The following is a 25,303-nucleotide window of genomic DNA, read 5'->3' on the forward strand; positions in this document are numbered from 1 at the left end:
TGCCCATGTGTTTTGGGTTTAAGTAAGTAGGGTGTGTCCCAATGGGGAGAGGTTGTGCACTCCATATTAGGCAAATAGAAACTTAATTGGATTTCTCATTAGTTTGGTTTGGTTTGGAAACCTTTAGGCATGGTGATGGCTTCTGTTTGTGTCAGACATTGACCAAAAAGATCTTGATGGTGTCCTGTAAGGCAATGAATCCATTTACATTTCGGTGTTGCCATTTAGAGCAGAGGTATGAGAGGAACAAATAAACACCACACAACATCAAGGGGAAACAGCGGATAGCTTGGAACTTAGTTCTGTTCAAATGTTCACTGTGTGCTGCACATCTCTCTGGGAGCTGGTGACCACTTTGTCACAATAACTTTGATCATCATTAGCAGCATCTACAAATACATATCATTCCCAAAACCCAGCATCCTCAGTCTAAACCAATCCTGTAGCAGCAGCGTTTCAGTGGGAGGGAAAAAGGAATCAATCTGAGCCTGAAAAAATTCTTCCTTAAAATAAATGTACCTTTTACACAGATTGGTACTGAGTGTACCGTGCACATGGACCAATAATCAATGTTAATATAAGCCATTTCTTGTCACAGGCATTCGAAATTCTCATAGACCTGCTTTGTGACTAACATAATACTACAGGTATTACCGCGCTAAATGAATTTATTTCCTGAATGTATTCTGTGTCATGTCACAGCAGTCACCACGAAGATGTCCTCCATGAAATACAATTACGCACCTCACGGATGTATCTCCTGCACATTGTCACTCTTTACCATGTTATTTTGTCCAAGCAATATAAGGCACAAAGGAGTTTTAAGGAACAGTCTCCCTTTTACAAAAACTGTCAAAATCAAATCTTTCCAATATTAAGAGGCTTAGCTTGTTAAAAAAAAACACAATATAAATAATTTTGATAAACTACAGTTCAAATGCTGTCGTGTAATTTTGAACAGAGAATGCATTTTAACTACATTTCAAGTTCTAGTATTCTGATTCCAGCAGTACATGGTACTTCTCCATTTCAGGTCAATTACACTCATATTCAAGCCTCCTCTTGTTTTTTAAAAGGATCTTGTCTTCATGAAAAAGTGTTTGTTGTATCTTTTTCCACTTGTTTTCAAACATGGAACCAAATGACACAAATCACACATTGGCCTTGGATTTATAGGGGGCCGTGAGCCAGGCAGTTACTTTGGAATTGTGCCTGTCCATACCCTCCAGCGCTGACCCCACCAGAGTATGGTGAGTAAGTGGAAGGACACTCATCTGCCTGTGGCACACCAATACAGGCATATCTTAAGCACCCATGTTGCCGGGAACTCAAATGCCTACTGCCAGCCAGGGGAGAGGGCTAGGGTGCCCACTTATCACCACTGGAGAAACGATATATTTGGCCCTCTTCAATATTAAATTTCACTGGACATACCGGCCTCTAATCTTACAATGGGTTCCACTGAGGTTTGAGAAGTCAGAACGCCCAGTATCGAGAGTCCTTGCCCTGGCCCCACCCTTAGCTCTGCCCTCTCTGCCTTACTGGTCTTGAAGGGATGGGCAAAGCCTTCTCCCCTTAAGTGGCCTGACAGGGAACTCCCAGCTGGAGTGGGAGCAGGAGTATGACAGAAGGCCGAAGCAGATTCAGCCCCCTCATCACATCACTTACACATGAGGGAATTGTGATGAAAATAACGTATAGTCCTTGTAGCTCTTCTCCCTCCCAACAAGAAAGCTTTGCAAAATGTTTTTCATTATACATGAAATGTTACTCTGTTGGTGGAAGTACTTTCAACATAAAAATATTTTTGTGACACGGGACATGAAAGAAAAGACTTGCATTTATATAGCGCCTTTCATGACCTCTGGATGTCCCAAAGTGCTTCACAGCCAATAAGTACTTTTGAAGTGTAGTCACTGTTGTAATGTACTGTCTAACTCCCAGGCTAGTATTGGGTCTGTGCCTAAAATGTGGTGATCTGGGGTTAGTGGCATACATCCTAACCCTTATGTTGAGTTAATGTCCAATCCTCTGTGGAAACAGCCTGGTATTGAGGCCGATCCGCTCATGATATTTTGTACTAAAGTGGCTATTATGGCTCTTGGGAGGACTTAAGTTAGAGAACAGGAGTTGGCATGTGACATCTTTGATGATCCAGTTGAGGCTTTCCCCCACTTGTACCTGGATATTATCATCTCAGTTTTGGATTTCAACCTCTTCAAATCTGAAACTTTCATCCCTTCTAACAGTATCAGCAGCCTCTGCCTTAGCCAGCTGATTTTGAATTGAGGCCATTATCACGCATATTACTGCAATAAAAAGGTGTACAGCAATTTCAAACACCTTAAATATTATGACAAGGTGGTTTGCAGTTGAAGTACTGAAATCCCTTTGCAGCTTTCAAGGGACATGTACAACATCTGGGAAAATAATTCTCTGTAAATTTGTAATGCTAAATATTACAGTAACACTGGAGAAATATGCAAACCACAAACAGCACATCATTACTCAAAAATGTCATCATGTTACATTTGACTGCAAAAAAAACTCCCACGATTCTTAAATCTTAAATATAAATAATCTCTTACTCTTAAGGGAATAAGTGTTGAATGGGTTAAATTTCAGCCATCTAGGACAGAAAATGGAACCCTGTCGCTTTAAACAGAACTTGTGCTAATTTTAAGCTTTAGAGTCAGCCAGCTGTGTGCATTAAATGCCTAAGGGCAGTGGAGCTCTTTACACGCAGCATGCTTGTAGGGTTAAAGAACATGCTCATTACCATACAGCTAATTTTCTGTCAGTGCTACTTATCATTTGCAAAGCGATAGCAGAGACTGTGGCCGTCTTTGAGCACTGACATGAGGTGGCAGCCACTGTCAGCAGCAAGACAGCAGCACCCTTTGGCTGGCACTTGCAGTGCATGCTAATGAGCAAAAGATACATCCCGGGGTGAAAGGTCAAAGCAATTATCAAATAATACCTTATTAAAAACAGTAAGTTACATCAACTTCAGCTGCCATGCAAAAAAAAAATCATAAGATGAGAGGTGTCACAGGTCTGAGCAAGCAGTTTGCATGAACACTTTAAACAGAGTAGATAATATCAACAATTATCCAGTGGTGATTCATTAGAGTGAGGTATTATTCCATTATATGGCTCTGTATGTGACAGTGAGTGAGAGTGACAAGAAGCACTTGAATCACATTATGGATTAATAAGCAGCTGGGGCACTGTGTGGGCTGCCTGCTGCGACGACATACCTCTTGCTTACTGAGCCTGCATACAGCTGAATCTTGGCTCCTGAAGATAGACCCCCATTAGTACTGTTGGCTCCTCAGTATGTAAATGCAGCAGTGCTTTTGCAATTATTTTTAGAATCAGTCAAGAAGGTCCAAAGTCTAAACTAGTCACAGTGCCAGATGCTGCACTTCCGATGGATGTATTGAAACAACACCTGGATTACTTGGAAAGAACCAAGTCCATAATTATAATTTACAACATGAGTTTGTGAGTGGCTGTGGAAGGGGCTCGAACATTCCATTCAACTGGTTCAATAAGGTAACGTTTCTTGATTCCAGAGAAACCAAAAAATAGTGTGACTTGCTTATTTTTGAACTCATTGGGGTCAATTTTAGGATGGCCGAATGGGTGCGTTCGTGGCAAGGGGGGGGTTCCTAAAATTGGGGGATCCTGCAGTGGGTCCGGAGCCCGGCTCCAACCCGCCCACTTCCGGGTTCCCCAATGACGCGAATCGGTGTGCGCGCAGCCCCCGCATGCGGGACTCCCACCGGCAATTAAAACCGGCGGGATGACAGTTTAGATAGTTAGGGAGGTACTTGAGGTCGTTGACAGACCTCATTGGGAAGAGATTTTAGCAGGGATGTGATTTTGGACTCTCCTCAGCATGTTTCCCATGCTGTAGGAAATATTCCCTGTTGTTGCAGACGTGTTTCAGTCAGCAGCCATTGGGAGATGCAGAGGATTCCTTGACAGTTGGGGGGAATACCTCATTCATTGCAGCAGGGCACTCTGTCACCTCAGACAAAGTTTTGTCTGCCACACCCGTTGTCTCCACACTCAAAATTATTACATCATACCCTAAACTCTGCTGTCCAAACACATTTACCTACTTTGCGGACCCCCTCACACTCCCACCATCGGGGGGGGGGGTTCCATAGCTGCATTCATCACTCCATTGGAGGACGAGCAACATCACCAGCCTCGCCAGGCACGCCTCCACCTCCGCCACATGGAGCTACACAACACAGTGCTGCGCAACAGGTACCTGCACAAAGTAGTCGTGCAACTACACATACACCCACTGTAGGGTGACCCAATGGGTGGCATCAAGGGTGTTCATGGAGAACCTCATGAAAGGGCCTTATTGCACAAGCCAGTCAAGAATGGCCAAGATGTGGCAGTAGTGGTGGCAATATAATATGTAATGTGAGTTGATCAGAAATCAAATATAAGTAAAAACCATGACAAACCCTCAAACATTCTTGTGCATCCCCTTCATGCTTACGACACGTTTGCTTTACACTTCCTGCTACACATACGTGATGCATGCCCTGTGGCTGCAGCACAGGTAGTGGCAGGTTGGGTAAGACTGACCGTGAGAGGGTGAATATGAGAGAGCCATGCGATTGTATGAGGATTGGGTTGAGTGGTAGTGGTGGGATGAGTACTGGGGAGGTGAGGAAGTGCAGGTAAGATGAGGATGAGGGTTCAGTGGGTGTGAGGAGTGATGTGATAGAGTAGTGTTGGCAGTGCAGAAGGAGATGTGGGGTGGGGGCGGTGATGTGGCAGATGGAGTGTAGGGGAATGAGTAAGAGTACTCACTTCGGCTGACCTGGTTAGGTCATTGAAGTGCCTTCTGCACTGTATGCAGGTGCGTGATATGTTGGTGGTGCTGGTGACCTCCTCTGCCACCTCGAGCCAGGCCTTCATGGTGGCAGAGGCAGGCCGCTTCCTCCCGCCCGCCGGGTGGAAGATCTCCCTCCTCCTCCTCCTCCTCACCCCATTCAGTAAGACCTGGAGTGAGGCATCATTAAACCTGGGAGCAGCCTTCCCCTTGGGCTGCTCCATGCTGTAATTTTGCCTATTTTCTGCAGCATCAGTCGGTGGAGGACCTGCCCCTTTAAATAGGGCTCCTCCAGCTGACAGCCTATGATGCGGGTGTGCAGTCCGCCCGCTGCGCAGCTTTCCAGCGCGAAACCCAGAAGCCAACGTAAGTGGCTTCAATTTACTTACGATCGCGTGCCAAACCCACCAATTTCACTGGGCGGGATACCCACGCGCCCAGTCGACCCCCACTGCCAACCCGCCTCCCTCCTAATATCAGGCCCATTACATTTATATGGAGAACATTATTATATTTCTAGTTTTCATGCCTTCCATGTGTTATCTTTATCCATTAGCCTCCACACATTCTTCCTTCCTCCAGCCAGGAAACTGGGTGAACAGCTCATTGGTTGCAATCATATGTTTCAACCTTGACTCAGTGGTTGCACTCTCACTTCTGAGTCTGAAGATTCCCACTCCAGAGACCTGAGCCCATAATCCAGGCTGACACTGAAGTACAGTACTGAGGGAGTGCTATACTGTCGGAGGTGCCACCTTTTGGATGAGACGTTAAACCGAGGCCCCGTCTGCCCTCTCAGGTAGATGTAAAAGATTCCATGGCACTATTCGAAGAAGAGCAGAGGAGTTCTCCTGGTGTCCTGGCCAACATTGATCCTTCAACTAACACCTAAACCAGATGTTCTGATTGCTTTACGGTACCTTGTTGTGCACAAATTGGATGCCGTGTTTTCTACATTTCAACAGTGACTACATTTCAAAAGTACTTTATTGGATGTAAAGTGCTTTGGGACATCCTGAGGTCATGAAAGGAGCTATATATGACTTTTAGCAGTAATGATATTCCATGTCTCAGTTGCCATGAGGTGCCTGACTCCCCAAAGCCTTTCCACCATCTACAAGGCACAAGTCAGGAGTGTGATGGAATACTCTCCACTTGCTTGGATGAGCGCAGCTCCAACAACACTCAAGAAGCTTGACACCATCCAAGATAAAGCAGCCCGCTTGATTGGCACCCCATCCACCACCCTAAACATTCATTCCCTTCACCACCGACGCACTGTGGCTGCAGTGTGTACCATCCACAGGATGCACTGCAGCAACTCGCCAAGGCTTCTTCGACAGCACCTCCCAAACCCGCGACCTCTACCACCTAGAAGGACAAGAGCAGCAGGTACATGGGAACAACACCACCTACACGTTCCCCTCCAAGTCGCACACCATCCCGACTTGGAAACATATCGCCGTTCCTTCATTGTCGCTGGGTCAAAATCCTGGAACTCCCTACCTAAAAGCACTGTGGGAGAACCTTCACCACACGGACTGCAGCGGTTCAAGAAGGCGGCTCACCACCACCTTCTCAAGGGCAATTAGGGATGGGCAATAAATGCTGGCCTCGCCAGCGACGCCCACATCCCATGAACGAATAAAAAAAAAAGTTACCTCCAAACAAGATGTAGGAAGACTCATACTTCACAAAATGGACATCTTTTTTCCATCCATGCAGAAAACTGACACAATGCACCATGCACATGGTTAATAAACCCCACTACTGATACAGTTAATACCTTACATCATATTGCTAATATAGCACTCCACAGATGCTGAATTCCACGTATATGCTATATACCTCACACCACCCATATAGTTAATATTCTAGATCAAATATTTAGTTAACTAGAAATAAGTCTGCAATATCTTACTTCACATTTCCATCACTTCACCAATTGCTGTAATATAATTAATTTGATCAAGGGCCCAAGACTTTTATATGTGAGGGACTTGGAGATCTGTATGGGGAATGCTTTATTGAATCTCTATATCTGACTTTAAAAGTTCTGTCAATGATAGTGCTATAAATTCTTCATGGGAATTTACGGAGAGTCCACTTGAGGGATGCTATATAGCGAATATGGGAATTCTATGGTGGAAGTTATATAGAAGCTAGACACTGAAGCTTTATAACCGAATTTGCCAGCTCGAAGGCCCTTAGGCTGGTGGCCAGACCATCAGCTGCGGGTATCTGAAGCCTGCAGCTACACTCCTGTTTTCACCCTCAAATCCTGACACAAGGTCCTCCCAAGTTAATGGCCCAGCCCAGCAAATTTAGGTTTTAATCAACCTGGACAGGCATAGCACACTTCAAGCACATGGGGCTTGGGGAGGGAGTGGCAGGAAATCAGCCCCTACATGTGTAAAAAGTGGGAGTTGGACTCAATCTCCAAATCCACTAAATCCCTATCTTTCTCTCCCATTCTCAGCACTTTAACTGCCTCTCACTATTGTACTGAACACTGAAGACACCTGTTTCCAGCTATGACTAGCTGTCTATGTAGAACTAGATTTCCAAATAAAAAGTCACTAATATCTCTTAAGAACCATCAAATAGTGATTCACCCATTTCTAAGTTTTAATTTAAGCCTGTGAGATCTCTTGATTCATTCTCTATTATGAATTTCTACCCGGTATTTGACTCTGAAGATTGTGGTTAGCCTGACATATAAATCCTTGTAATGAAAGCAACTCACTGATATTATCCGAGTCACACAATGTAATTATTATAGAACACACTGTGAGGTTAATCGACACGATGTGGCCATGAATGACCATATTCAGAAATGGTCATTTATGTTAAGTTAATTTTTTTACTGTGATTTACTTCTGCTTATTGCAAATAGTTCAAATGATTCATACACAACGTACCAGAACCCATAACTGCTGCCATTACATTTGCAGTTTCAGTTAACGAATGAACATTCTGTACATGTTGATGTTTGGGGCAGATCTGGCTGGCTTTCTGTTTGTGATGACAGCTGTTTTCAACTCTGTGAATGGCAAAAGTCCATGTAATCAATACAATTATTGCTTATGATACAAAATCTCTGCCGCCAGAGTTATTACCAATTGTAGAAAGTATTGAGAAGATTACTTTAAGATTTGAATCGGTGCCATGGCTGATGGATATCTTGCTTGAGGCAACAGCATTTTTCATGGATAATTTAGGCCTTGCAGAAACAAACCTAGTGAGGAAGTGAAATAAAGAATAAGAGTGCAATTTTCTTAAAAGGGAGGGGGGAGTGTGGACTGTTGGACAGAAGGGAAAAACTTTTAAAATCCATGTCCACGTTTATTACCTGGCCCTGGTGATATCTCACTCCATGAACAGTCTGTTAGAGAACTCTTAAAGTGCCTTAGGCATAACCTTTGGATGGTATCTGCAATTAGCCCCTAACAATTCGGAACATACAATTGTGATTACAAACACTTTTGAATCCTTGAAGGTCAAAAAACTTACGTGCTACTGAAAGAAAAAATGTCTCCAAAATCTCCATGCAGATTTTCCCGACAACAGCTGAGGAATACTTATATAGCATTTGAAGTGACCTGGTTAGGCCTTGTACTGCCCATGGTTGGTTGGTGGCAGCAGGAAGTCTAAAGACCAAAGTGGGAAGTCTCTTAATTTTTCTTTCCAATTTTCTCTCTATCTCTATCGGGAAGGCACTGATTCTTGGTGCCTTGTGGTTCCATGGGTGCAGGCAGCCTCCTGGTACCCCACCCAAGTAACTGTTCTTCACACGGGAAGCTTTTGGACCATGGAAGGCAACAAAACCAAGCCAAATCCTGTTCTGAACCCAACATTCGCTTTAGTTACCTTTCCAGCAATGATCAATGGATAGCAAATGAGAACCCTGGCTGACTTTAGTCCTCCCTGGTACTGAGACACTGAAGGTAACAGTAGTGCCCCAACTCAGATAAGCAAACTAAGTACAGACTAGAGCTTGAACCTGGGATTCTGGTTTAAATGGTTTAGTGCTACATTAGGTGGTTCCTTTACTTACTAAGCCACCAGAGAAGCCCCTTCTGACCTTTATTTCTTTCCATAAGATACCATAATAACAGTCTGCTCTTACTGTATATAGGGATATTTCTTACCCACATATTGTAAAATATCCAAATGAAATGTGTGTGTGCGTGTATATAATATATTACGCTTATTAAGTTACAGCGGCAGGCAATAGAACAGACTCTGTTGATCACAGTTTTCAGGCTATAATGTAAGGTATTATCTTTTGGGTTACGTAACTGACCGCAAATCTATAATAATCCCCATTCTTTAAGCATTATACGACATTTTCAGTCACCCTTCTAACCCGGGGACAGTAAATTACCACTACATAGCTCAACTGCAGTGAAAACTATATATGATACTAAATTTTGAAGGATGACCTATACAGGTTACCAAACTATGTCGATTTGTTTTTCTACTTCCAGACCATAGCAACACCTCTAAGTAAGCTTTTAAAAAGGAGTAAGTCATGGTTAGCATGTGAAGTGTGTTCCTGTTCCAGAAACATGCGGAGATATCAGGACTCCAGGTTCAAACAATGTCCTGCTACCTATTAACTGGACTAAGCTTACACTTGTGGCAGTTGTTACATCACACTGTGGGGTAGAATTTCCTGTGAGGGGGTAATCGGGAAGTTATGCCCGAAATTACACCCATTCGTGCTCCCATTTTGCCGATGTCAATTTACGCCTAAATTTCCTGCCAATCTCATTAGCATATGCCGGAATGTAAAAATGGGCGTAAACAAGAGGAAATCAGAGGAAACAATTGGGGCCCGAGGAAAACAGAGATCTACCACCCTATATTCCTTTCTTAAGTATGAAAATTAAAATTCTAAACCATCTAAGCATCCATTCATGTACATTAGGCACAGCATGTTTAAGAACATGCAATCATGGAAGCTTTTCAATTTTTAATGTAACTCATACTGATGCCATGAAAATGCAGGTCTCAGTGAAGATAAAAAATGCTTAAATTGCTTAAAATCACAATAAAATACCAGAAAAATTACCGTTTCCTGGGCATAATTTTACACTCGTTTTGAATCAGCATAATTACAGGAAGTTCGCTTGTTTGGCTCTTTAGTGTGGGGGTGGCGCCATTATAATGCGTTCGGATCGATAGACGGATGGAGAAGAGGAAATTAAGGCATGGTGTAATTATGTGCGTAAAACTTGCGCTCAAATTTCCTCAAGCTTTTATGCCGCTGGGCACGAAAACACAGGAAATTCCATGCTTATAAGTCTGTCTGATATGTGTAAATGTTTACAACTATAATGTTCGTGACATGGAGATTTACTGTAATAGAAGGTAAATCCATAAGTGCTTTTCAGAAACGAAAAATACAATGTAAGATCTGTCTAAAATAATCGTCTGAATTATTCATCATTTTGCTTTCTTCCTATCTCAGATGGCCGCACTCCAGAGTCCATTTTATGGAGATAAAATGAATCTCTTTTCTCTCTGTAAAAAGATAGAACAATGTGCCTACCCACCTCTTCCAGCAGAACATTATTCTGAAAAGGTAAGTGCTCAACTGAGCTAATGATCTAAGAAGTGTTTGGCAAGGGAGACAATCAACATTTGAGAACTGTATTTGAATGCAGTGATTACAATAGTGCTAACAGATTGTCAGATTTCGGGAATGAAACAAATGCTGGGCCGTGTGTCATTTTCCACTCTAAACACGATATTAGCAATATTTAAAAACTGGTTTGAGTGCATTTCAGTTTGAAAATATAACCGATCCTTTTCGTGTTCAATTTAAGATCACTCAAATCCAAATTATGGAATTGTGCTCGTAAATGGATTGGTAGGGGACTTATTAGAAAATGATTACTGAATAAAAACTCAAAGAACTTTCAACCAAACTGTGAAGGGAGAACTGTACAAATACTCATACAGAATCTAATCTTGTGTTTCTTCACATTCGTGCACCGCGGGAGATATAGTACGAAATGATGTTTGATAATTTCTATAGTTGTCAACATAAGAATATAAAAACTTAAGGAAAGGATAATGTTTCCTTATGGCAAGTTTTTAGATTTTTTTTGACTAATAATACATTCCTACACTGTTCATTGTTTAGGGCTGAAGGCAGATTGCTGAGCACTGACCTTATTCAGTTCCTATCATTATTTGTCTGAGGTCCCAAAACAATGCAATACAGTAATAATTTTATAACGCATCCTGTTCAGCTTGCATGAATATAATTTACAAACATACAAAAATAATGGACAGGAAAAGACCTACTGGTCCATCAGCTTGACATACGCAGTTTTGATGCTTTATTCATCACAATACACTCCCCATCCACCCAGAGCCATGTAATCTCCTGGAAGACGCAAAAAACCAGCTAAAAATCCAACCCGCTTAGATGATCAAAAACCAGTCTAGGAGGTCACAGAGGCCCTGATTTACATTACAGGAAAGGTACTTCTTCTACAAGGTGATCTCCGCCCCAGCGAGAAGCAGCTCCTGCTCTCGCTTGAAGGAATGCAGTGAATCAGCGTTCACCACACGAGCCGGCAGCCCGTTCCACGGGTCCATTATTCTCTGGGAAAAGAGTTTATCTGAAATTAAGTCACATCGTATTGAAAACAAGGGAAGAACAGCTAATACTATTTAGACCTGGTTATAAAGGAATAGATAAACTGAATTCCAATTTTATGTTTGAGATTGTCCCTTTCCTCCCTCCTCAAAGTGAAGCTCCTGACTTCGTCTCCCCTCCCACCCTGGCCCTTACTTCCCTTTTCTCTTTTGGGAAAGAATTCCAGCCTGCAGTATGTAGCAGATGGAATCCTTACATGAGCAACAGGACCTGGGAAGGAATGACAGTGGGGGAGGGTCCAATTAAGCACTGATATTTATCCAAAACTCAGAAGCACCCAAAACACAGACTGCATCAAATGTGAATGGCTGGCATATATGCTCTTGCTCCTTCCTGTGTTGAAATCAAGACTCATCGCACAGTCTCTGACTCTGACTCTTCCCTACACCTTCAAAACTTTGCAAAACCTCACTTCCCTCAGTGTTTCTTTCCTTTTACATCTTCAGGCTTTTTAAATCAAACCTTAGTGTCACCTGATCACTACTTTCTGATTTACCTCATGTCTTTTACTCTTTCCAATTTTGGTGGTGTCCTGTGCTGTGGGCCTTGGCCTTCAACTTATTTTCTGAAATGAAGTTTTAAAAAAATAAATGCTGAGGCTAGCTGACCAATGGAACTTGTTTTGTGTGGTTCTCTTGAACTGCTGTGATCTCGTTCACAAACACTGCTCATTGTCAACTCTTCATTCAACAGCGGTTTAGAAAGGGCATTCCTTGGAAAAACGCCTTTGTAAATTTGTCACACTGTAATTACACCCTCCTGCCAATGGTGGTGCTGGAGCCCCTCAGTTTAGCATGCACCAGTGAAACTCCGATGCTCTAATCAACTCTACTTCTTTGCTTTCCAAATTGTACCTTTTGCTATTTCAGTGTAAATAATGTTACATCAAAGTATCATACAAAAGTAACAACAGAATGTACGACTTTGCAATGGAGAGTGAAGTGCGTAACTATGGATGTCAGGTGATGGCAGGACCAGGCAGGCCTGTGATGCCCCACAGTTGAACACCCTGCTGAAATATTTTCAGTACAGAAGAGAAATGGGGAAAATTGACATCAAATAAAATGAAATATTTCAATAGTGAATAGATGATTAAATATATTTGGGTTTTTAAACATTAAACATTAAGAGAGAGAATTTTCACAAGGGCTTTCCGCTCTCCCGCCATAACTTTGGCAGAAGATTGGACGTTTACACTGTTTCTCCAGGGTTTCACCAATCTTCTGCCGAAGTTACAGCAGAAGATTGGAACAACATCCATGAAAATTCCAAGCCTAATTATGTTGCAGACTGTAGTAGGGCCTCAATTGTCCTGAATGATCTCTTTCAGCTTCAAAAGTGATGCTATGTTTTTAATTAGCCCTAAGGAATTCAAACAACTGGCGATAAAATCTGTTTATTCACAGTGTAGCTAATGGCCTTCATATCTTAATTAGCTTCAATTAAATTTGATCTTAAAGAGCTATGATTGTCTCTTTTAAAAAATTCAACATTACAAAGGATCATGGCTGAATTTAACATTCTTTGGATGATTTTTATAAATAGTTTAATTTTAAACAGGAAGATGACATCATCCGGAGTTACTCAATTTGAAAGTTTGGTGGAGCTGAATTAAAACAGCTCGAGTGCCCATGTGGATGACTATGTCTGAACTGATTTTAATTCAGTTCCTCTACATTGTTAGCCCCAAGTTCCTTCAACCTCTTGGTTTGGTATTTAAATCCCAAACGGCAAGCATGCCTGGAAACGTTGGTAGAAAAGTGAGAATCCTCAAGAACGCTTCATCCAATCTGTCACCGTTATTAACTTCAGTATTCTCTAAAGCTTACATAAGCCATAGATGTTTACAGCACAGAGGAGGCTACTCAGCCCAACTGCCTAGGGAAATTTCTCCTAAGCTCTCTCCGCACTCTCTTAGTGACAATTTTAAAATAAGGGCCCTTTGACCCCTTTCATCATTTTTAAAACCTCTATAAATCTCCTCTTAGCCTTCTCTGCTCCAGTGGAAATAGTCGCAGTATCTTTGAGGACAGATGTGGTTGATGGGGAGAATGCAGTGGAGATGGTGCACATGAACTTTCAGAAAGCCTTTAACAAGGAACCACATAGAAGATTATTGGAAAAGATTAAGGAGTATGAGAAGAGGGCAAGAGTAACAAAATGGATTAGAAGGAAGGAAACAGAGAATAGGAGTTAAGGGTAGTTTCGCAGAGCGCTTGGATGTGGGTAGCAATGTCCCACAGGAAGTTGTAGGTCTGCTCCTGTTCACTGTGTACATCAATTATTTAGATTTAGAGCTAAAGGGAGTGTTGTCCAAAATTGCAGATGATGCTAAAATAGAAGGCATAATAAATCATTCTGAGAACCAAAAGGAAACTGTAAGATGGTGGAATGGGCCAGAATGGCAGATGGAATTCAGTATCAGAAAATGTGAGAGTGTACATTTTGTTAAAAAAAAAATTAAGTAATGATTATTCTTTGAACGGGGGACGTTAGGCGATGTGGAAGAGCAAAGGGATTTGGTGGGGTTCAGGTTCGCAAAATATTAAAAGCAGCACCTCAAGTGCATAAGGCTACAAAAAAAACCTAAGGAAAACTGCGTTTTATGGCAAAAGGTATAGGATATAAGAGTCAAGATGTAATAGTGAATCTATGTAAAACCTTAGTAAGACTGCAGTATTGTGTGCAGTTTTGGGCTCCACATAATAGGAAGGATGTTGAGGCAATAGGAGAGCACAGCGCAGATTCACTGGGAAACTGCCTGTGAGGAAATAAAATACGAAGAAAGATGAAAAATTGGGGCTATTTTCATTAGAATTGAGGAGATTCAGGGATGTTTTGATAATGGTGTTTAAAATTATGAAGGGACAGAGTAGATAGAAACAGACTGTTTCCATTGATTGAGGGGTTTAGAATGTGACTAGATATAAAATTAAGTGTAAGAGTTTAGAACAGAGAGCAGGGGAAACTTTTTTACACAGAGTGTTGTGAGATTGTGGAATACACCGCTGGAGTTAGTGATTGCACCAGAGACCCTTATGTAAAAATGACCATCATTTCCTCAGAGATTAAAAACCAATTTCACTCACAGTTAAGTCTAACAGGATGTTACAATGATAGTTTGGTTCATCACTGAACAGTTTGTTTGAGGGAGGAGCCAAGTCACTCAATTCTAATACACATCTCATTGTGTGATCAGGATATGTTCCTGATTGGCAACTTTTTGAATTTAGCAAACAGTTATTTAAATTACTGTTTAGGTCTGATTACTTACTGGCCTGTGCTTTTCAAATCAGTGAGTTTGAGCTGGAATCTTCAAAAAGAGGTTGTTTGACTGGAACCTCTGGAAAGAAAATGATATGCCAAAGAACTTCTGTAGTTGGTGAGGAAAGGATTAAAAAACAAAATAAAAAAGTAAATATAGTCATAAACTAGAGTCATGAACTATTTATTATTTTCTACTATACAAGAAGCTCGCATGGTATATAAGTTATGTGTCTGCTATTATTTACTTGTTCATTTACTGTTCAGTCAACTTGTTTTTGTATTTAAAGTGTAAAATAAGATCTAGTGTTACTTTGCTGTCTTTCAAAGACAAGAAAGATCCCTTGAAGTTGCGAGATAGAGCCAGTAGCTGAGGTAATCTAACAAGGGTTCTCTGCTTGTCTTTCCCAGAGTGTTATGGTATTGTTATTTTACATCAGGTGGACATTCAGCTTGCATCGCTTGTCTCCCACTCAATGAAATCGGACACATGAAAATCTATCCCCATATTCCCATCTCTAAACTTTTTAAGAAGCATATACTGTCCATGAGAACCACAGAAACCCATAGCATAAGGCCTCAAAACCTGAATTGCTTTGAACTTTAAAAATTATCAGGCATTAAGAGATAAATAAACAAAAACAAAATGGAAACATTTCACAGAAAAAGTTTTGGCAGTGCCAAAGTGGCCTTGTTAAACAGTTAAACTTTCTCCATTTTCAAAGCCATTTTTTGCACTTTTTGACATTATGTATTTCTCCAAGCTGTCATTATCTTGCTGTTTCTTATTTCCCCTCGTTTTGTGGGAAATATGTCTGCAGTTTTTTTTTGCCCTAGAACTCTTGATCCCATCGTCTCATTAATAAATCTTTCTTGCAATCTTCCCAGGGTCTGGATTTACAAAACAGGTATAATATTTGTGGTGTAACTCTCACTGGGGATTACCAACAGCAATCTGTGTGCTTTCTGTAATCTCAGATTCTTCTTTAGACGCCTTCATTTGAAATTTTCTCTCATTGACTTTTGACAGGCCTGCTCCTTTGCCTTCTCATTTCCCTTTACATTTCCTTAATTTTTTGTTTATATTTTCTGTTTTCTGCCAGTTATTTGAGTTTGGTGCACAGACTGTAGCACTCAGCTTCTATCATTTTATCATATCACTATCTCCGGTTTTACTGGTTTTGATTATTTTATTATTTATATTTTGCAACTTTTAATCAAAATTTTAATGCTATACCCTGTAAAATGTTTCTGTTAAATACAGATTCACTTAAACATGCAAGGATGGAATTTCCACACGGTTTTCCCCAATCTCCCGCCGTAACTTTGGCGGAAGATCGGCAGAAACCCTGGAGAAACAGGAGAACCTCCGCGGTTATTTCCAGGTGATGTAATCTAAAATTCCACCTGGCAGCGTTACATTGTAATAAACACCCACAATGGCCCTGCTGTTTAACAACCATGTAGCAAAATCATATGTGATTTCTGAATATCTGCATGGGTATTGCTTGAGTTTAACATGCTGAAGTTATATAGCTTACCAGCACAGTGCTCTTCCCACTTCTTGTCCAGCTACCCGCCATTAACTTGCAGGGTTATCTGGAGTCAAGTGGGAAGAATATCAGCCCCAGTGGACAGGTCTGCTCTTCCATGTCCCATTCAACCAGGTTGGCTGGTCAGTCATCAACAGTGCCCTGGATCACTGCAGACCTGACTGGCTCAGGTATCATAATGCTGAATCTGCCGTGGACTCTGCTGCAACCTTCTATCGTTAGGTGTGTCATGGAGCTAATTTGAACCAAAAGATACACAGCCCCCACCTCTCCCCTCAAAGAGGAGCCCCCCAACTCGAAGAGATTGAGCAGAGAAAACCATATGAGTAATGCTGGGCTCGACATCTGCATTCTCGAAATGTTTCATTGTCACATTTCAGGATGTTATGACCATATTTTTTACGGAAAGGATTTGAAAGTAACAGTTACTCTTAATTTTTTTTTAAGCAAAAGTGCAATCTCACAAGTGTGAAAAAAAGCTCCTGGACAAAAGTTGGTTAAAACGTTAAATGGAAGTTGTTTTTCCCAGAGATTAAATAATAAGTAATTTGTTAGCTTGTCTGGGTATTCGAAAGAAAACGCCACACTCATTGTGTTGGAAGAGCCTTTGCTTGCTGTCTGTGAAGAGAAGTAAAAGAAAGGGGGAAGCTTTTGCAGGAAAGACGCTATTAAGACAGAGAGGCCCCAGAAAAGGCAGGCTAGAAAAAGACAGGATACTACGACAACAACAATTTGCATTTAACGTAGTAAAACATCCCAAGGCACTTCACAGGAGCGATTCTCAAACAAAATTTGACACCAAGCCACGTAAGGAGATATTAGGACAGGTGACCAAAAGCTTGGTCAAAGAGATAGATTTTAAGGAGCATCTTAAAGGAGGAGAGAGAGATAGAGAGGCAGAGAGGTTTAGGGAGGGAATTCCAGAGCTTAGGGCTTAGACAGCTGAAGGCATGCCTGCCAATCGTGAGGCGAATAATATCAGGGATGCGCAAGCGGCCAGAATTGGAGGAGCGCAGAGATCTTGGAGGGTTGTAGAGTTGGAGGATGTTACAGAAATAGGGAGGGTGAGGCCATAGAAAGATTTGAAAACAAGGATGAGATTTTAAAATCGAGGCGTTCCCGGACCGGGAGTCAATGTTGGTCAGCGAGCACAGGGGTGATGGGTGAACGGGACTTGGTGCGAGTTAGGATACAGGCAGCAGAGTTTTGGATGATGGGAGGCCAGCCGAGAGAGCATTGGAATAGGAAAGTCTAGAGTTACAAAGATATGGATGAGGGTTTCAGCAGCAGATGAGCTGAGGCAGGGGCAGAGACGGGCAATGTTAGAGAGGTGGAAGTAGGTGGTCTTGGTGATGGAGCGAATATATGTTTGGAAGCTCATCTCAGGGTCAAATAGGACGCCAAGGTTGCGAATTGTCTGGTTCAGCCTCAGACAGTGGCCAGGGAGAGGGATGGAGTCAGTGGCCAGGGAACAGAGTTTGTGGCGGGGACTGAAGACGGTGACTTCGGCCTTCCCAACATTTAGTTGGAGGAAATTTTTGCTCGTCCAGTACTGGATATCGGATAAATGGTAGGACCAATCAGAGACATTGGAGGGGTCGAGGGAGGTGGTGGTGAGGTAGAGCTGGGTGTCGTCAGTGTGCAGGGAGAAGAGATTCTACCGGGAGCTGTGGACTAGAATGGAGGAGATATTCCATTTAATTTAAATAAGATGAGCCACTGATGTAGGGAAGTGTAGTATGTTGACTTTTATTATACTATGCGGAGACAAGTTATATTGATTGTAATAAGTGAAACCATTCATAACTTTCTCTGCATGTTCGCTTCATATGAAATAAAGCAGTTTAAGAATTCGTACCAAGCCTCAGTCTGCCTTTGTAGAGGTTGAAGAATACACATGCAAAAGACACAAATATCTGGTCCAGATCGTAAGGAGATGCTGTTGTTACATTCCTGGGTCATGCTATTGTAGAAGTAGATATTGGACAGTGGGAGTCAATTCCCATAAAAGTAAAATTCTCAGACCGCTTACGGGAATGACTGACATCACTGAAGCCAAGAACGTATCTACGGCAGACTCGAATCTGTAACATTCATCATCATTTGAAGAATTATTTGGCTTTCAGAAATTTTAAGAACACCCTTCTCATATACTCAGAGTTGCATGGCTCATTATAAATGAACTTTTATTTTTTGTTCTTGCTTTTCTGGTGCAGTCTCTAAAGTCTGCAATGAGCTCCTCCCTGTTAGACATAAAATATATTTGTGTTTTTGTAACTTCACTGAATGGTACTCAAACTTTTTTCCTGTTGAGTAACTCTAACGCACAAGGCAGACCCATTCAATCCAGTAATGTTGATGAAAGAGAAAAAGCTATTGAGGGAACAGGACACAATTGAAAAAAATATGTAGTTATAATAAGAAAAAAGTGTACATTTAAACTTTGATAAGTAATTGCAAAAACCTTCTGACTTTATCCATAAGTTAGACACATAAAATTATTACTTGTGTTTCTGATGAAGCAAGGTATCAGATTTCAGCTGTTCAGGTCTCAATACACTTCATCTCACTTGTGTTTGCTAATAGCTGACAGGAATTCTAACACAATGGGCAGATGTGGCTCCTTCCTCTGATTCCTGTTTTTGGCAGTGCTAAAATACAGTACAAAGCACCAGGTTTTGGATAGCTGAACCACAGATGGCAATGAAATTTAACAGGGTAGATGACGGAGCGTGAAATTAGGCCACATATTGGCTACTTTTCTTCATTCTGTGCTGCAAGACAACCTGCGATTTTCCTACAGGCCTACACCTCAATAATTGAATGCATATTGATGAATAACTTGATAAATCTGTATTTTGAGGAGAGTTGGTGGTGCAAAACTAGAAATACAAATTATTTTGACTTTCCTGAAACTGCTCGGCTTAAACATTTTACCACAGTTAATAAAATGTGTAAATGTTCATGATTGCATTTTTCATAAATACATTTATAACCAGCTGTTCCATTTCACCAATACTGTATCATAATGCACTGTTAAAAAATTCAAATGAACAAAATTGTCTAAAAAGCTGATCATAAATCATATATTTCCTCTGGGTTCTTTGAATGCTGCAGTAATATTTCTGTAGATAATATCGTTTCAAAAGTTAAGTTTCACTACATTAAAGGGGCTATATAAATGCAAGTTGTTGTTGTTATGCCTTAAAATGGATTCTATGGACAATCCAGTGACCTTTATATTTTTAAATCTACAGAAGTTCAAAGTTTTAACTGTAAAGTTTAAAAGGGAAAGACTTACTTTCCAAATCTGCAACATATGTTCAGTATAATAGATTGAATAGGGATAGATGTTCATGTTTACCACGTGGACACTAAGCATCGCCTGGGCGGAGTACAGAGAGAGAAATTTGGCAGTGAGAATCACCGTCAGTAACAGAATTAGCTGGAACTTCCTCCCAGTAGAGTGTACAATTCTTTCCATGAGATTTGGGGTACATTTTCATCTTCACTGCCTGGGCAGTAATCTGGCAGAGTGGATCACACGGCCTTTATAGAACCCACCTGATTTTCATTCTATTGAGAATGTACCTCACTCTGTTAATCGGGTGCTGAGAAGTGCCTGAGAATACTGGGGCCCAGATGTCCGTAGTTCTGCTGTGCTTCAGACGCCACAGGCCACATTATGGCCCCAGAATGATTCCTCCATCTTCAAGGGATCCTTGGAGAGGGTCATGGTCATTTACTGCTTTTTCTCATCTACTTGCTATCCCTTGGTCATCATCCGAAGGCAGGACGTCAGGTTCCACATGTATGCCGTCGACATCCAGCCCTACCCCCATCAGCACCTCTCTCGACCCCTCCACTGCCTCTATGTTGTCAGACTACTTGTCCAACATCCAGTCCTGCAATTTCCTCTAATTAAACATTGGGAAGACCAAAGCCATTGTCTTCAACCCCGCCACAAACTCCGTTCCTTCACCACCGATTCCACTTTCCTCCCTGGCCAGTGTCTCAGGTTGAACCAGATGTTTGCAACCTCAACGTCCTACTTGACTCTGAGCTGAGCTTCTGACCCCATATCCTCTGCATCACCAGGACTGCCTACTTCCACTCCCCTAACATTGCCTGTCTCCGCCACTGTCTCAGCTCCTTGCAGCTGGAACCCTCATTGCTGCTTTTGTTACCTCCATACTTGACGATTCCAATGCTCTCCTGGCCGGCTGCCCATCTTCCACCCTCTATAAACTTGAGCTCATTCAAAACTCTGCTGCCCCTGTCCTAACTTGTACCAAGTCCCACTCACCCATCACCCTCGTGCTCACAGACCTACATTGGCTCCCGGTCCACCAAATTTAAAAATCTCATCCTTGTGTTCAAATCCTCCATGGCCTCACTCCTGCCTATTTCTGTAACCACCTCCAGCTCTACAGCCCTTCGAGAAGTCTGCGTACCTCCAACTTTGGCCTCTTGTGCATCCCCCATTCCCATCAACCCACCGTTGGCAGTCGTGCCTCCAGCCGTCTAGTCCCTAAGTTCTGGAAATCCCTCCCAAAATATCTCCACATTGCTCTCCTCCTTTAAGACTCCCTAAAACTTACCTCTTTGTCCAAGCTTTTAGTCGCCCCTCCTAAGAACTCCTCCTTTCACTCGGTTAGTTTTTATCAGATTATGGTCCTATGAAGCACCTTGGGATGTTTTCCTATATTAAAGGCACTTTTATAAATGCAAGTTGTTGTTGTTGCTATGTACGAGGACAGGCAAGATAAATATCTGGTGTTTTAAGGTTAACCAGAATACTCCTAATTACAGGTTGTTGAAGGGAAGACATCTGCCAAAAGGTGTGGTATCTGTAGTGTGAGACATGTTCAAACCATTGCCTTGTCTTTCCAACTGTCAGAGGCTTCTGCTGAAGTAGACTTTATCAATACCATTTGAGACGCATGCCAGCATTTAGATGATGAATGAGACAAAGAGTTCTTTTGCAGAGATTTCATAAAGGGCTTGTTGTCTGAGCCTACAAAAGTGGCTGCTGTCATCATCCCCCAAACTCCTTAGTGTTTAGAAAGATTAGAAACCAGCTTGATTGGAAAGGCATTTTCTGGCATGTCAACTGTTATTTGAGCAAAGGCAGCTGGGTGGTCCTGATGTGAGACAGTGGCCTCATCCATACCTATACCAGCTCTACAGCTGATGCTGGACACCCCCTGAGCACATCCAGTAATCTGTGTGGAAACAGACCACTGGGCAGCACTGTACCAGGGTGTATGCTATTACGTTACTTTAGAATAAAATACAAGATTACCTCAAAGAATGATATATTATTCCCTTGTGACACTGTCGCACACCATCTGATGAAAATGTGCACAATTTGAATCTAAATAACCATATTTAAAAACTTTTGTCTTCACACTGATTTGAACTAAGGGTTCATGTGAGGGTGAAGGATTTCACTTAATTCACAAAGGATGTGTCTAATTAGTCAGGTTAAAAATGTAAAGTTTTTCCCACTATTACTTTAAAAGTCAATCACCAACCAACATGTAATCTTAAGCATTTTTCTTGATTTTAACATTAATTACAAAGTGTCGACAAAGAACAGTTTTGCAAGTGGTTTAGAGAACAATATTAGTTCGATAATCTCTGGTTTAAATCAAGGTGATGTAATTTGGAATCAAAGTTCACGTTACACACGAACGTAAGTGGCTTTGGGCGTAACTCAAGCTTAAAATTCCCCGATCTTTTGCACCGGTTCAGCCCAGATTGCGTTTATGTAACTAGCGGAAACGACCCCAAACTTGACCCCCATGTGTACATTTACTTAAACATCTACCAACGTTGCAGACTTTTTCAACAAAGTTTGGGATTCTGCCTTGAATTTATCAGACATGGCAATAGCTTAGTGCAGATTCTAAATTTTTGTCCAACACTTGTGAGCAGTACTTTGAGTTCATCAGAGTGATTGCTGAGAATGTTGACTCGCACAATGAGACCTGCCAGAGCCGCCCCAGCTCTCCATCCAGAACATGGTTGAATGCTACTTCCCTTTTGCCATGACCGTGCCCCGCTGGACATGTTTATTATTAGTTGGACTTGCCTTCTGGCCTGGAGGGTTTTTTCTGATTGGTGGAGCTGACCACAATGACAGTTCCTTTCTTCCTACAGTATTGCTGGTGTTTCCATGGTGCTGAAGTCTGGCGTTTTCACCCGTGTTACACACCATTCCAGCAGATAACCAACAAGCTGTAACCACAGAAGTAAAGCACACACAACACTCAAAAAACACTCTGCTTTTCGTCTTACCATTTTACCAACAAACGTACAAAAGTGTTAAAGAACATACACATAGGCCATGCGAATATGACTTGAGATCACATGCCCAACGATGGTGTTTATTACTCATTTTTTATTTACTAATCAAAAAATGCAATTAGCCACATGCGGCTGGTGGCTAATATATTGAACAACACTGAGCTAGACAGTGAGTAGTTGTAGGCTATTCGACTGTGTGGGCATCACAGACAAGCCCATTCGTGTCCTCACCTGACATCCACATATATGCATTTCCTAGCAGGAGTTGCTGGATAGGGATCAGGAGACGGACCCTGGCTAATTGTTCTCTCCTTAACTCCGAGCTATTAAGGCCAGTTGTAATGCCTCTACTGCCACCTCAGCAGAGATCGGCTGATTCAGCACAGAGCAGGAATCAAACCTGAGATTGTATGGCTCAGTTATATGCTGCTTTTGTCAAATGAGCCACTGAAAGAGCTGCCTTTTTCTTTTTAAAGTAGAGCTAATGTTTTCTTTAACAATGGTGAAACATTAAAGCTTCAATATCCTGCAACACACCAGCTTCCTACTTATGTACTACGCTTTTAGCTTCTTAGCAGGTCTGTGTTTTTTTGGGGGTTAAGGGGAGAAAGTTCACTCAGAAGGAGAACAAAAGCAAGGGAGAGGAAGGAAATGTTATTAAATTCTAAAAAAAAAAGATTTGTCTAACAAACTGTATTTTATTCTTCCCTTAGTTACGAGAGTTGGTGAGCATGTGCATCAACCCTGAACCAGATCTTCGACCTGACATTAGTTATATGCATCAAATAGCTAAGCAGATGCATGGATGGACACCAAGTACCTGAACTCATTAAATTGCGTGGAAATTTACAAAAGAACAATTACGTCACACTCCTGCTTAAATATTGTTAAAAACAAAAGAAGCACCACAGTGAAGATGTCAAGAGAGAAAGCGCCATCATTAGTGGAATGTGGTTGAGCCATTTGGAATTAAACAGCACTGTAAGGACTGATACTGTTAGAGTAGATTTTAGCAATTATAGAATGGTTAAGTTCTGTCATTTGGTCAAATGAGAAAGGAATGATGTAGTCTCCAGGGTTCTGTGTTACATTTTCAAAAATATATTTATAGATATACTTTCTAATTTCATACTGTTATTTCTGTCTAGAAATTACAATAAGTAAAGAAGACAAGTTACACAAGAGTACAGTGCTTAGGCGAAACAGAAATTTGAACACATACGGTATTAAGCATTTAACTGTCAGTGTAGCATGATGAAAATTATAGATATAATGTGCTTAAATGGACAGAAATGGTAGGCCACTTAGTAGAAAAATAAATGATCTATAAAAGAATCTCGGTAAGAGTCGATAGCTGTACTAACATGTTAACTTAGAAAGAAACAAATGTACTTCTCTTTTCACATTTATTTAGTGTACTTCCACTGTGCCTATCCACAGGATATACTGTGTCCTTGTAGGTCAAGTACTCAATTTGCAGTATTGTAATGGAAAATAACCCCATTTCTGCCTTGTTGGGAATTGACACAATTAACCTAGACTTAGTCCATAACATGGATTGAAACTACAGTGACAGATAACATTTTAACATTGAGTGACCCATTGGTTTCTTAAATTTTCTATGTTGTCATCTTTCAAATTAAGTTATCTTTAGTTGGAGGATCTAAACTTTATAACCAGGAAGGTAATCAGTAGGTAGTACTTCTAGCTGTTGAAAAGGATTGGAATCTTGTGTGCTTTTTTTGTGACCAAAAAGGCAGCATCTGGAAAACATGCTGCAGTAAGCCAAATGTAAATGAATGTTTTTTATTAATCTACTTCTTCCCACTGAACCATAACCAGATACAAAGATCCTCATCACCTGTTATCCACCTTTTCAATTAAATGTTAGCAGGGATTAAAGGACACCCCAGCTTAATTACTGTGGACAAAAATGAGAGCTTTCTTACTTATTGATATACCATAATTATGTTTTTTTTTCCCCAAGTAAGTCTGTTGGCATCAGAAATGTCATTTTGGCTTATCTTTTTCAGGCTCAGAACAATGCCCATTCTTTTTCTCCTCTTTGCCATGTCTAAACTAGTTCACTGCTATTACTACCCATTGTCGACTATTCTGCAATTATTTTTGTAATACTTTTACATACAATGAAATAAAAAAGTACCACTTTAAAAAAACAGCTTTTGGTTGGTCAATCCTCGCTGAGGAAATGATGCAGAGCAACTTCTTGGGCACAGTTCAAAAGACAAAAGAACATTCGCATTGTGCCCAAAGACCCAGAGCAAGCTGTATCTGATGGACTGGGGAGAACAAGTGTATAAAACACACAATAAATGTGATGTTTCAACATAGTCAGTATTGATTAGGTTGGAGCGATGTGGTCCTTTGCAACAATTTGGACAATTTACCGACTGTAAAAACCTTGTAAAATATGAACTTTTCCTGTGTACTCAATGTCGTTTTAGAAGTTAAAAACAACTCGTGTGACTCACACAAAAAATAGTGATAGAATGTTATGGACATTTAAATGTCTGTTCTGTTTCTCTATGCCTCATTCAGTATTTACTGGTACTAGTCCTGCAAGAAAACAATAGGGAATCATAGACCATTATTAATGATTAATGCTCGACAATA

The 25,303-nt window shown here is 41.2% G+C and overlaps 1 protein-coding gene across 7 annotated transcripts in view; it reads left to right on the forward strand.

Annotated features, from left to right (window-relative positions):
- LOC137300552 (serine/threonine-protein kinase Nek6-like) overlaps positions 1-24,846 on the forward strand; it is a 175,376-nt gene extending 150,530 nt beyond the window's left edge. For all 7 annotated transcript variants that reach the window (XM_067969694.1, XM_067969692.1, XM_067969695.1 and 4 more), the window contains 2 exons: positions 10,341-10,454; positions 23,383-24,846. In XM_067969694.1, coding sequence (XP_067825795.1) covers positions 10,341-10,454; positions 23,383-23,493 — 225 coding nt within the window. In that variant the 3' untranslated portion in view covers positions 23,494-24,846. The remainder of the gene's footprint in view (positions 1-10,340; positions 10,455-23,382) is intronic.
- Positions 24,847-25,303: the final 457 nt, after the last annotated feature.

This window comes from Heptranchias perlo, chromosome 31 (assembly GCF_035084215.1).
Source record: "Heptranchias perlo isolate sHepPer1 chromosome 31, sHepPer1.hap1, whole genome shotgun sequence".
Classification (NCBI taxonomy): Eukaryota; Metazoa; Chordata; class Chondrichthyes; order Hexanchiformes; family Hexanchidae; genus Heptranchias; species Heptranchias perlo.